Source organism: Theropithecus gelada, chromosome 8 (genome assembly GCF_003255815.1).
Source record: "Theropithecus gelada isolate Dixy chromosome 8, Tgel_1.0, whole genome shotgun sequence".
Classification (NCBI taxonomy): Eukaryota; Metazoa; Chordata; class Mammalia; order Primates; family Cercopithecidae; genus Theropithecus; species Theropithecus gelada.
Window position 1 is genome coordinate 20,853,452 of NC_037676.1, and position 14,141 is coordinate 20,867,592.

General features: G+C 45.6%; 2 protein-coding genes across 2 annotated transcripts in view; one reads left to right on the forward strand and one right to left on the reverse strand.

The window, feature by feature from the left end:
• The first annotated feature begins 86 nt into the window (after window positions 1–86).
• LOC112630129 (piwi-like protein 2) lies at window positions 87–8,460 on the forward strand. Its single transcript, XM_025394311.1, has 5 exons — window positions 87–204; window positions 4,384–4,629; window positions 6,126–6,213; window positions 6,709–6,847; window positions 8,250–8,460. Exons 2-5 carry the CDS (start codon window positions 4,432–4,434, stop codon window positions 8,458–8,460), a joined length of 636 nt encoding a protein of 211 aa, XP_025250096.1. The 5' UTR covers window positions 87–204; window positions 4,384–4,431.
• Window positions 8,461–12,176: 3,716 nt separating this feature from the next.
• LOC112630130 (piwi-like protein 2) overlaps window positions 12,177–14,141 on the reverse strand; it is a 44,982-nt gene continuing 43,017 nt past the window's right edge. Inside the window, exon 14 of the mRNA XM_025394312.1 lies at window positions 12,177–12,186. Within this exon, the coding sequence (XP_025250097.1) occupies window positions 12,177–12,186 (10 nt within the window). The remainder of the gene's footprint in view (window positions 12,187–14,141) is intronic.

Sequence of the window (14,141 nt, forward strand, 5' to 3'; positions counted from 1 at the left end):
GAAAGGACGAGCCTCTCTTGTAGATGGGCCAATGAGATAGCTTGCGCTTGTGAACGACAGGTCATGTGGCCAATGGGCTCAGCCCCGGCGGCCTCGAAGAGCGGAAATTGGCCCTGGAGCATGTGGGCCCTGGGGCGTGGGTTGAGCGCTGTCCTCTCCTGAGGCCCGTGGAGCCGGGCGAGTGGGACGAGGACTCGCGCCCAGGTGAGAGGACTGGCCCCGGTTGCGGCAGGCCAGGCAGGCCAAGGTCGCACCGGGGCGGGCAGGGTGGGCTTTTGCTCAAGCACGTGGGGTAGGCCGGCCTCCCGGGCCTCTCCCCTCCCCCTTCGGGGAGGTGCTGAGGGTTGCGGATCGGGCGGGGACGGGAAGTCGTTATTCGAGGCCCGGCGCTGAGGCCCCAGAGAACGTGCTCAGGTGGGGGCGGCAGGGGAGGCCCAAGTGGACCTCTTACTTGGCCTGAAAGAGGAGATAGAACCCCCGGCAGGGCTGTGGCTTTGGGAAAAGGTGCGTTTCTCGGGGTGGAAGGGGGGTGGGACTTGCCTTCGGGGGCCTTGCTTCTGGTTAGGCCTGAGTCGTGAGGCCTCTGCACGGAGCGCGCACTCAGGGATGCGAAGGAGACAGGCCCAGCCCATCCTGGGTTCCTTTCCCGTTGAACCTTTCGGTCAGCCAAGTATCTGCAACCTGATCCCAGGGGAAACCCACACTGGGAGAGGGCCCTGTGAGGGAGCTACCTGAATCTATAGAAGTGATGCTGGGGGTTGAGGGAAGCGTGGACAAGGAGGAAGATTCCAGATGTCACTTAAGGGAGGCTGTCCAGCGCTTCTGAGTATGTAGCTGTTAACATACTGATTGCTTGGGTTTCTTTGGGTGGTGTTGAGGAGGTGTGAGCAGAGTCCTGGCTCAGCGAAAAGGGGTGTTAGCAGTTAAATATAGCCTTCAGAAAGGGAGTCATAGCTTGCATTTAGAGTGTGAAAGAGGATAGTTTAGTTCAATACATTTTTCAGGTTCTTGAACTGTCTGCACTATGATGTGGACTTGGGAATTGTGTGTTAATCTTTTCTTTAAATGTATGTGATTTCTCTGTAACTAATACTTAAGACAGCTTTTTAATTTTATTTTTGTTTGTTTGTTTTGAGACGGAGTCTCACTCTGTTGCCCAGGCTGGAGTGCAGTGGCGTGATCTCTGCTCACTACAACCTCTGCCTCCTGGGTTCAAGCGATTCTCCTGCCTCTGCCTCCCGAGTAGCTGGGATTACAGGTGCATGCCACCATGCCTGGCTAATTTTTGTATTTTTAGTGGAGATGGGGTTTCACCATTTTGGTCAGGCTGGTCTTGAACCCCTGACCTTGTGATCTGCCCACCTCGGCCTCCCAAAGTGCTGGGATTACAGGCGTGAGCCACCATGCCTGGCCAAGACAGCTTTTTGAAAGTTAAGAAGAGGCTTCTCCCAGCATTTGGGGAGGCTGAGGTGGGAGGATCACTTGAGGTCAGCAGTTTGAGACCAGCCTGGGCAACATGGTAAGATCCCGTCTCTACAAAATTTTTTAAAAATTAGCTGGGTGTGGGCCGGGCGTGGTGGCTCAAGCCTGTAATCCCAGCACTTTGGGAGGCTGAGGCGGGCGGATCACGAGGTCAGGAGATCGAGAACATCCTGGCTAACACCGTGAAACCCTGTCTCTACTGAAAAATACAAAAAAACTAGCTGGGCGAGGTGGCAGGCGCCTGTAGTCCCAGCTACTAGGGAGGCTGAGGCAGGAGAATGGCATAAACCCGGGAGGCGGAGCTTGCAGTGAGCTGAGATCCGGCCACTGCACTCCAGCCTGGGCGACAGAGCGAGACTCCACCTCAAAAACAAACAAACAAAAAAATTAGCTGGGTATGGTGGCAAGTACCTGAAGTCCTAGCTACTTGGGAGGCTGAGACAGGAGGACTGCTTGAGCACAGGAGGTTGAGACTGTAGTGAGCTAAGATCCCACCGCTTCACTCAACCTGGATGACAGAGCAAGACCCTGTCTTTAAAAAAAAAAATCTTTTCCGTTAAGAAATATTTTTCAGGAATCAGGGGCAAGTCAGGACAATGAGAGGAACCCCTTAAAGAGCGTGTCTTGAAATCTGTAGGTCATAAAGTGATTTTTTTTTTTTTGAAACAGAATCTTGCTCTGTCACCTAGGCTGGAGTGCCACCATCTTGACTCACTGCAACCTCCGCCTCCTGGGTTCAAGCGATTCTGGTGCCTCAGACTCCTGAGTAGGGGGGATTACAGGCATGCACCACCACGCCTGACTAATTTTTGTATTTTTAGTAAAGACAGGGTTTCACCATGTTGGCCATGCTGGTCTTGAACACTTGACCTCAAGTGATCCACCCGCCTTCCAAAGCGCTGGAATTACAGGCATGGACCACCACGCCCAACCTACAGGTTATGAAGTGATTTTGAAGAGACCTGATGGGCTTTAGATTTGGTGGGGAAGCCAGGGAGAGCCTCACCCCTGGTAACCTGGGGGAGAGAAGGATGTTAAATGCAACCTGTGAGACTGAGCAAGTATTGTAGGCTCGAAGCAGAAAGACTGCGTCCTCTGGAGACTTCTGGTGGAGTCTGAAAGAAGAGAGTTTAAAAAATTTTTTTTTTCTATTTTTAAATTTTTTATAGAGACAGGGTCTCACTGTGTTCCTAAGGCGCTGGCCTCAAACTCCTGGCCTCAAGTGGTCCTCCCACCTAGGCCTCCCAGAGTGCTGAGATTACAGGCATGAACCACTGTGCTCAGCCTGAAGGAAGAATTTTGTAAAAAAGAATTGGATAGAGATTCGGAGAAGCAACTAAACAGATCAAGGAAAAGAGGTTAGTGCAATCATAGACTGGAAAAAAGTTAGGACTCTTATTTAGGAAAGAGAGGCTAAAAACAAAGCAAAAATTCATAAATATTTATTGACAATAATTTTATGATATGGCTATGTTAACTATGAAATTGTTTATAGGCCAGGCATGGTAACTCACGCCTGTAATCCCAGCATTTTGGGAGGCCCAGGTGGGCTGATCACCTGAGGTCGGGAGTTTGAGACCAGCCTGACCAACATAGAGAAACCCTGTCTCTACTAAAATACAAAATTAGCCGGGCGTGGTGCTGCATGCCTGTAATCCTAGCTACACGGGAGACTGAGGCAGGAGAATTACTTGAACCCGGGAGGCAGAGGTTGCGTTGAGCTGAGATTGTGCCATTGCACTCCAGCCTGGGCAACAAAAGTGAAACACTGTCTCAAAAAAAAAAAATTGTTTATAAACCAAAGTCATCACCGTACGTAAAAACTGCCTTAGCCAGGTGTGGTGGCTCACGCCTGTTATCCCAGCACTTTGGGGTGCTGAGGCAGCAGATTGCTTGAGCCCAGGTGTTTGAGACCAGACTTGGCAACATGGCAGGACCCTGTCTGTACAAAAAATATACAAATTAGCTGGGTGTTGTGGTGCATGCCTGTGGTCCCAGCTACTCAGGAGATTGAGATGTGAGGGTCACTTGAGCCATGATCATGCCACTGCACTGCAACCTGGGCGATGGAGGGAGACCCTCCCAAAAAACTGCTTCCTTACACAACAGCTAGTTAACTTATAGGATTGCGTTTTGTGAGAGGCTATTTGGGTAGAAAATATAAGTTCAAGGAGGATGTGAGCCTGTAAGGCAGGGGTTCCCAACCCCCAGGCCACAGACTGGTTGGGGGCCTGTTAGGAACTGGGCTGCACAGCATGAGGTGATGAGAGGTTGGCAAATGAGCAAAGCTTCATCTGTATTGACAGCCGCTCCCCATAGCTCGTAGTATCACCTGAGCTCGCCTCCTGTCGGATCACTGGTGGCATTAGATTCTCATTGTGCAAACCGTCTTGTGAACTTCACATTCGAGGGATCTAGGTTGCATGCTCCTTATGAGAGTCTAATGCCTGATGATCTGTCACTGTCTCCCATCACCCACAGATGGGACCATCTAGTTGCAGGAAAACAAGATCAGGGCTCCCACTGATCCTACATTATGGTGAGTTGTATAATTATTGTATTTCATTATCATAATGTAATAATAGAAATTAAAGTGCACAATAAATGTAGTGCATTTGAGTCACTCTGAAACCATCCCCCTACCCCTGGGTCCAAGGAAAAATTATCTTCCAGGAAACCAGTCTCTGGTGCCAAAAAGGTTGGGGACCACTGCTGTAAGGAATTGTTAATGAAGGGTATTTAGAATATTACAGATCAGATAGAAGCTTTTGAAGTGAGTATGTTGTAGAAGGCTGGGCATGTTACTGGACTGACTCAAAATATTATTTTAATGCTTTGTGAGTGTGTCTTGAAGGAAAAGGAAAACAGTTGGGAACCTTAATCTTTTGAAAATGCTGGCAGGTAATTAACCAGAACAGGATCAACACACGTGTTCTCTACAGCCTTTCCATGGATCCTTTCCGACCATCGTTCAGGGGCCAGTCTCCTGTCCACCCATCCCAGTGCCAGGCTGTACGGATGCCAGGCTGTTGGCTACAAGCTTCTAAACCTTTGGACCCAGCTCTGGGCAGGGGAGTACCTGCAGGCAGAGGCCATGTATTTGGAAAGCCAGAGGAGCCAAGCACACAGAGGGGGCCAGCACAAAGGGTAAGACCACTTCAGGATGCATAGGAGAGGCATATAGCTTACCTGTGTGCCATCAGAAGTAGTAATGGATTACAAAGTGCTTGCAGGGCTGAGCACGGTGGCTCACGCCTGTAATCCCAGCATTTTGGGAGGCCGAGGCACGTGGATCATCTGAGGTCAGGAGTTCAAGACCAGCCTGGCCAACATGGTGAAACTCTACTAAAAATACAGAAATTAGCCAGGCGTGGTGGTGTGCGCCTGTAATCCCAGCTACTCAGGAAGCTAAGGCAGGATAATTGCTTGAACCCTGGAGGCGGAGGTTGCAGTTAGCTGAGATCTTGCCACTGTTCTCCAGCCTAGGCGACAGAGCGAGACTCTATCTCAAACAACAACAACAACAAAGTGCTTGCAAGACTGGGAAACCCTAAACAGAAACAAGGTTGTCTTTTTTTTTTTCTTTAACAAATAGATACATCTGGGCAGATATTTTAAATCTAGAGTTTCTAGAGGTATGAAAAAGTACCGCATAATGAACGCTAGATGGACTTGGTAAGTACCATAGGTCCTCTAGCTTCCGATCATCCCTCCATCCCTCCATCTGTAATTGTTAGGGCTAAAGGTACAACCTCTTGTTCTTTTCTGAATATTTAGATTTTCACCCTGGTTTTGACTTTATGATAGTAGCAGCAGTTCCTGCCTCTGAGGTAATAATACTTAACATTTGTTCATTTTGGAAGGCTCATTGCCCAATGAACAAATCTTAAAGAAAAACAGGATCTTCAGTTATTGCTGCTGCTGTGTGAACACTTAACATGTGTATGTTCTTCAATTTTTAATTATAAAGTAATTTCAAGAATAATATTTGTCTATAATTAATATGTCAAAGAGAGCAAATGTAGGATGAACCTAATAATGAAGTTAGGATTATTTTAAGTAGAGTTTACATTGTCAAATGTAATATTTTTGTAAGGAGAAAAGTTTATGACAGTAATCTTACATGTTGACTCCAATGAATTGCTTGAGTCTATACGTAGCCTTTATTCATGTCAGATCCAACTGGTGTAACAGTAGTAGACATTCAAGACTGCCATAGGAAAACAGTAGCAGGTTACCCAAACCTCTGATACTCATAAATGATCCAGCTTTTTTGAAATTTATTAACCAGTACACTTGTTCTCTCTTGCCTTGAATATGCAGGAAATAGAAAAATGGAAAAGTTAATTCTGTCCTGTTGCATTTTGTTATGCTGTTTATCAAATCAAAATGGAAAAGTTAACTCTGTTCTGTTGCGTTTTGTTATACTGCATATCAAATCATGGGCTATAACTGTAACTGTGCTTTAAGACCTAATATCACATAGTTACAAGTATTTTTTAAAGTTTATAAAATGTTTCTCTTTATTCTTAAAACATTTATAGAATTCGAAGATGATTTTTCTTATATACCAAGACTAAGAAAGCTCTTGTTTCTGGGGTTTTAAACTACCTCTTGGAACTTTATTCTTTGACTTTCCACAGGAGTCTGTGGGTTTGGTCTCCATGTTCAGAGGCCTGGGCATTGAAACAGTTTCTAAGACGCCTCTGAAACGGGAAGTGCCTCCATCAGGTATGTGGAAAACTAACTTGAGAAATTCAGTGATATATATGATTGGTTTCTTCTAAAATCCAAATGGTTACGGCCGGGCGCGGTGGCTCAAGCTTGTAATCCCAGCACTTTGGGAGGCCGAGACGGGCGGATCACGAGGTCGGGAGATCGAGACCATCCTGGCTAACACGGTGAAACCCCGTCTCTACTAAAAAATACAAAAAACTAGCCAGGCGAGGTGGCGGGCTCCTGTAGTCCCAGCTACTCCGGAGGCTGAGGCAGGAGAATGGCGTAAAACCCGGGAGGCGGAGCTTGCAGTGAGCTGAGATCCGGCCACAGCACTCCAGCCTGGGCGACAGAGCCAGACTCCGTCTCAAAAAAAAAAAAAAAAAAAAAAAAAAAAAAAAATCCAAATGGTTTATCTTCAGAAACATAACTGTGCTTTAAAAAACAAACAAACAAACTATAAAACACGTTTAACTCATAGTCATTGCTGGGTTCGGTTCTTTCTTTCAGGTAGAGGCATTTTAGGTCGAGGCTTGTCTGCTAATCTGGTATGCAAGGACAAGGAGGAACTCTCTCCCACTTTTTGGGATCCAAAAGTGTTGGCAGCTGGGGACAGCAAGATGGCAGAGGCCTCCGTTGGTTGGAATAGGTGGGTAAAGTTACGCTCTCAGGTAACTATCAAATTCAGATGGAATATCTCTGTAAGTTCAGAGAGCAACTCTAAGAAGGGTTGTGTCATCTCATAAACAATCAATGTCTGGTTTTATATTAAAGAATGTGCATTTCCCAAGAGTAGTCAGCAGCTGTTAATACAGCTAGACATTGGAAAAGGGTAAGAAGTAGTTCTCCCTGGGCTGTTCAGAAATTCATTTGTCCTCTTAAAAAATTACCCTGATTGGGGTGAATTTTTTTTTTTTTTTTTTTTTTTTTTTTTCCCGAGATGGAGTCTTGCTCTGTCGCTCAGGCTGGAGTGCAGTACCTTGATCTCGACTCACTGCAACCTCCGCCTCCCAGGTTCAGGCAATTCTCCTGCCTCAGCCTCCCGAGTAGCTGGGACTACACGCATGTGCCACCACGCCCAGCTAATTTTTTGTATTTTTAGTAGAGACGGGGTTTCATCATGTTGGTCAAGCTGGTCTTGAACTCCTGACCTCAAGTGATCCGCCCGCCTTGGCCTCCCAAAGTACTGGGATTACAGGCATGAGCCACTGTGCCCAGACTTTTTTTTTTTTTTTGAGATGGAGTCTCGATGTGTTGTCCAGGCTGGAATGCAGTGGGGCAATCTTGGCTCACTGCAACCTCTGCACCTCTGCAGTGCTGCGATCTCGGCTCACTGCAACCTCTGCCTCATACTCAGCTAATTTTTGTATTTTTAGTAGAGATGGGGTTTCACCATATTAGCCAGGTTGGTCCCAAACTCCTGATGTCAGGCAATCCTCCCGCCTTGGCTTCCCTAAGTGCTGGGATTACAGGCGTGAGCCACTGCACCCAGCCGTGGTGATTCTTTAATTATGTTGAGTCAAACTTTCTCCTCTATTCTGCTATGGAAGATGGCTCTGACAGTCCATAGTGGTTGGTGAATGAGTCATGGTGGCATATGTTGTGTTTTGTTTGTTTGTTTGTTTTTAATTTGGGTCTGTCTCTGTCACCCAGGCTTTAGTGCAGTGGTATGATCTCAGCTCACTGCAGCCTTGACCTCCCAGGCTGAAGTGATCCTCCCACCTCAGCCACCCAAGTAGCTGGGACTACAGTCATGAGCCACTATACCTGGCTAATTTTTGTATTTTTTATAATTTGGGGTTTCACTGTATTGTTTAGGCTGGTCTTGAACTCCTGGTCTCAAGCAGTCTGCCCACCTCGGCTTCCCAAAGTGCTAGAATTACAGGCATGAGCCACTGTGCCTGGCCTTGGCATATGTGGTTTGAGAGAATTTCAAACTTGGATCACTTTAGCTGATTCCTCCAGGAAGAGCTTGTGGAGTTGGGGGAATAATCTGGATGGGACATAGCTATTATAAAAAGCCCTGATTTTCCTCTCTCTCCACATTTCAGGATGCTTGGAAGAGGGAGTTCGGATGCTTCTTTATTACCACTGGGAAGAGCAGCAGGTGGTATCGGCAGAGGAGTGGACAAGCCTCCCTGTGCCTTCAGCGCACCATTCCGGGATCCCCGGCAGCTGTCATCACTACCAGCTCTGCCTCAGTCCCCCCTGCACTCTCCAGATCGCCCTCTGGTCCTGACTGTGGAACACAAGGAAAAGTAAGTCAGGAGCACTGCCTTCTCTACTTAGTAATGATCGTGAAAACTCTGCATTTTGGCTGGTGTGTAGTATTGTAAAATCTATTTTTGTTGGGTCCTCCCTGGGTAATAAGTATTGCAGGGTGTTCTGGTTTTTGCCAGTAGGAGATTGACAAAGAGATGGGACAGTTTGTTTTTTTTCTTTTTGAGACGGAATCTCACGCTGTCACCCAGGCTGCAGTGCAGTGGCACAATCTCAGCTCACTGTAACCTCCGCCTTGTGGGTTCAAGTAATTCCCTGCCTCAACCTCCCGAGTAGTTGGGATTACAGGCGCCCGCCATCACCCCCACCTAATTTTTTTGTATTTTTAGTAGAGATGGCGTCTCACCACGTTGGCCAGGCTGGTCGTGAACTCCTGACCTCGTGATCCAGCCGCCTCGGCCTCCCAAAGTGCTGGGATTACAGGTGTGAGCCACCGCATCCAGCCAAGATGGGACAATTTCTAAAGTTAAATGTGGTTGACAGTGGACATATAGCATGCAACAAAAGAGTAGACTCACGGCCTTTTGTTTCCTTCCCAATTGAGACAATTCTTTGTCTTATTGAAGATAAGGAAATAATTTAGGAAGAATATCGTGACACTTCATCTTTCTCCATAGAACTCATCCTTGTGTTCTTAGTTAATGGGCCTAGTTTATTTGGTAATGTTACTAGGAAAGGTAGGGTGACCTTGCTTATCTAATTAGGGCTGGAGTGCAGTGGCCGGATCTCTGCTCACTGCAAGCTCCGCCTCCCGGGTTTACGCCATTCTCCTGGCTCAGCCTCCCGAGTAGCTGGGACTACAGGCGCTCGCCACCTCACCCGGCTAGTTTTTTGTACTTTTTAGTAGAGACGGGGTTTCACCGTGTTAGCCAGGATGGTCTCGATCTCCTGACCTTGTGATCCGCCCGTCTCGGCCTCCCAAAGTGCTAGGATTACAGGCTTGAGCCACCGCCCCCGGCCCAGAGGGAGCTTTTTTAAGTGTTGATTCTTAATTTGTGTATCTGTAGCAAAATGTGAAAAAATGTTACTTCCCCCAATCTTTTTGTTGTTGGTTGTGTGGGTTGGTTAGTTATTTTGTTTTTTGTTTTTGATACATGCAGTTGCTTTTTGTTTTTATTTTCTAGAGAGCTTATTGTGAAGCAGGGATCAAAAGGAACACCTCAGTCTTTGGGACTGAACCTCATCAAAATACAATGTCATAATGAAGCAGTTTATCAATATCATGTGACTTTCAGGTATTCACAGCTTTCCTTCGTATTGTTCACTTCTTTTTTTTTTTTTTTTTTTTTTTTTTTGAGACGGAGTCTCGCTCTGTCGCCCAGGCTGGAGTGCAGTGGCGCGATCTCGGCTCACTGCAAGCTCCGCCTCCCGGGTTTACGCCATTCTCCTGCCTCAGCCTCCCGAGTAGCTGGGACCACAGGCGCCCGCCACCTCGCCTGGCTAGTTTTTTGTATTTTTTAGTAGAGACGGGGTTTCACCGTGTTCGCCAGGATGGTCTCGAACTCCTGACCTCGTGATCCGCCCGTCTCGGCCTCCCAAAGTGCTGGGATTACAGGCTTGAGCCACCGCGCCCGGCCCGTATTGTTCACTTCTTAGAGGGCAGTAAAAAAATAGTTCCCCTGGAATAACTGAATATTGTCCTGTACAGTTCCTGGTGGACCTCTTGATGAGATAATGCATTTACTCAGATCCTTACAGGAAGTTTAAGGTTAATCTTAAACTTTGTGTATGTATTTAGCTATATTACCAATCCCGATTTTAACTTCATAGAGTATAGATTTATACATGAGGCTAGAAGTTAATTTAATGTGAAATTAATGAAGCTTAAGTTCAGGGCCTTTTAAAACTTGCATTAGGTGTCTTCCATGATCTTTTAACTTATTTCATATGTGTAATTTTGTATTCTTTTTCTTAAAGAACCCTCCCCCCCCAACCAGTGATGTGAAATCCATGCCCCATGAAACCTGGATCCTTCCCTGCATGAGCCATCATACCAACATCTGACATCTCTCCAGTGACAGTCTAGGGTTAAATTTAGGGGTGAGAAAAATGAAGAAAGATAACTTCAGTTTTATATCAATAGTTTTAGGATTTATTAGTATTTAGAAAGAGTTTATATTAGTTTGTGTTCTCTTTTAATATCTTAGAGGAGTCATTAGCTGGAAGTTCTTAGCTGGAATTGTGAAAATAAGTGTTTTGAAATACTTGTGAAGAAAATTAGGTGATATAGAAGTCTCAGTTTTTTTAATTGAAAAATAGTTGGGTATATGTATGAATACAATATGATGTTTTGATAATGTATACATAATAGAAAGATTAAATCAGGCTAATTGACATATCTGTCACCTCACCTACTTACTGTTTTTTGTGGTGAAAACATTTAAAATCTCTTTTAGGAATTTTGAAATACACGCTGTTGTTAACTATGGTTACTATAGATCACTAAAACTTACTCCACCTGTCTGTCTGAAACTTTGTACCTTTTAACCAACTTCTGCCATTTCCCCATACCCCTCACCCCCCAGCCTCTGGTAGCCATGTTCTTACTCTTGTTCACAATGAGTTCAACTTTTTTAGATTCCATATATGAGTGAGATCGGATGGTATTTGTTTTTCTGTGCCTATCTTATTTCACTTAGCATAATACTCTCCAGATCCTTTCATATTGTCACAAATGACAGGATGTACTTCTTTTTAAAGGCTATATAGTATTCCATTCTATATGTGTACCACTTTATCCATTCATCCATTGGTGGACACTTAGATTGATTCTGTCTTGCCTGTTGTGAATAGTGCTGCAGTGAACGTGGGAGTGACATATATCTCTTTGACACACTGATTTTAATTCCTTTGGATAAGTACCCAGAAGTGGGATTGTTAAATCATACGTAGTACTATTTTTAGCTTTTTAAAGAAACTTTCATACCATTTCTTTTCTTTTTGTTTTGTTTTGTTTTGAGACAGGGTCTCAATCTGTCACCCAGGCTGGAGTGCAGTGGTACAATCTCAGTTCACTGCAACCTCTGCCTCCCAGGTTCAAGCAATTCTCTTGCCTCGTCCTCCTAGTAGCTGGGATTACAGGAGAGCGCCCCCATGCCTGGCTAATTTTTGTATTTTTTTTTTAGTAGAGTCAGGGTTTTGCCATGTTGACCAGGCTGGTCTCAAACTCCTGACCTCAAGTAATCCACCTGCCTCGGCCTCCCAAAGTGCTGGGATTACTGGCATGAACCACCATGCCTGGCCAGAAATTTCCATACTATTTCTAAAGGTAGCTATACTAGGAAGGCTGAATTTATGAAGGACAGCTACTAGTTGATGACACAAGAGGAAGAAGTGGAGTGAAAGAGAGAAGAAAGGAACAGTTAGGGAGAAAATATTCTGAAGGTATGTTATAAAGACCAAAGGAAGGACTCATTTGAATGAAGATAATGAGAAGGTGGTTGGCTTTGGCCACAGGAAAAAAAGCAACTGGATTTGCTTGTTGAGAGTGTTGTGATCTTCTAGTAGTTTTGTTAGAGTTGTAGAGAGAAAGAAAAAAGGAAAGATGAAAAGCACAAAGGAGGGCGTAGGCCATAAGAAGTAGCCAGTGACTTGGCTAGTCATTTAAAAAGTTTGTAAGAGGAATGAGAAAATGGAATAATTATAGAAGGCAACAGGATTGCTTTAATAGTTTCTTTCTTTTTTTTTTTTTTTTTGCTTTAATAGTTTCTATGAGGTAAGAAAGCAGAGCTGAGCACATACAACAGGTAAAGGGAAGTAGCCAGAAAAGCAGGGGAAATTGGATCCTAGGAAACAGGCTTGTTGTGAAACGTACAGCCAAGAGGTGAGCATTAAAGAGGGGAGACGGCTGCATGCAGTGGCTCATGTCTGTAATCCCAGCACTTAGGGAGGCCGAGGAGGGAGAGTTGCTTGAGGCTAGGAGTTTAAGACTATCCTAGGTAACAACAACAACAAAATTTATTTTATTTATGTTTTTGAGACAGTCTCACTTTGTTGCCCAGGCCGGAGTGCAGTGGCACAGTCTCACCTCAGTGCTACCTCCATCTCCCAGACTGAAGTGATTCTCATGCCTCAGCCTCCAAGTAGCTGGGATTACAACCACATGCCACCACACCCCACTGATTTTTTTGTATTTTTAGTAGAACAGGGTTTCACCATGATGGCCAGAGTGATCTTGAACTCCTGGCCTCAAGTGATCCACCCACCTCGGCCTCCCAAAGTGCTGGGATTACAGGCATGAGCCACTGTGCCAGGGCAAAAAAAAATGTTTTTTACATTTTACAGGCGTGAGAGTCCCAGTTACCTGGGGGCCTGAGGCAGAAGGATCACTTGAGCCCAGGAGTTTGAGACTGCAGTGAGCTATGATCATGCCACTGTCCTTCAGCCTGGGTGACAAAGCAAGACCCTATCTCAAAAAAAAAAAAAAAATGGATTGACAAACGTTAAGGAAACAAAGGGAGAATCGCTTGAACCTAGGAGGTGGAGGTTGCGGTGAGCCAATATCATGCCACTGCACTCCAGCCTGGGCGGTAGAGCAAGACTCCATCTCAAAAACAAATATGTATATATGAAGGAATATACACTGACATGCTAAGGCAGATGTCCTTTGGTGGTAGAATTTAGGGGTGGTTTTTATTTTTTTTTAACCTGTATTTTCTGATGTTTCAGCTGCGAGCAGGTATTCTTGAGTCAAAGTTCTAGTCAGATAGATAATTTTTAATATGGCCACTAGATGGAGCAGCAGTTACTGGGTAACTAGCACCTGTTGCACAGCTGCGGTAAAGATTACTGTGTGAGTCAAGTTGAAGGAAAATCCTCTTCATTATTTTCCAGCCCCAATGTGGAGTGCAAAAGCATGAGGTTCGGCATGTTGAAGGACCATCAAGCTATCACCGGCAGCGTCACTGCGTTTGATGGATCTATTCTCTATCTGCCTGTTAAGCTTCAACAAGTAAGACCAAACAGGAAATGGGCTTTCAGATGAACCCTAAGAGTGCTCTGGTGTTTTTTATTTGGTTTTGCTTTTAAGAGATTGGGTCTTGTTATGTTGCCCAGGCTGGTCTTGAACTCCCAAAGCCCTGGGATTACAGGCGTGAGTCACTTCACCTGGCCCAGCACTGGTGTTTTGACGAGTAGGAAACCATAGAATTCCAGTACGTTTGAGTTGTATTTTTCTGTTCATAGAGGGGAAGACATTTTTGCAGGACATAACAGCACATTTTAGGTTTGAATTCCTTAAGAAGCACCTTCTCACATGAGGAATGGTTGAAAGTCTGTGACTTCAGTGATAAAGAGTAACTTAAAATTACAAATGCAGGCCAGGTGCGGTGGCTCACACCTGTAATCCTAGCACTTTGGGAGGCTGAGGCGGGTGGATCACGAAGTAAGGAGATCGAGACCATCCTGGCTAACACGGTGAAACCCTGGCTCTACTAAAAATACAAAAAATAGGCCGGGCGCGGTGGCTCAAGCCTGTAATCCCAGCACTTTGGGAGGCCGAGGCGGGTGGATCACGAGGTCAGGAGATCGAGACCATCCTGGCTAACATGGTGAAACCCTGTCTCTACTAAAAATACAAAAAACTAGCCGGGCGTGGTGGCGGGCGCCTGTAGTCCCAGCTACTCGGAGGCTGGAGTGCAGTGGCGCGATCTCGGCTCACTGCA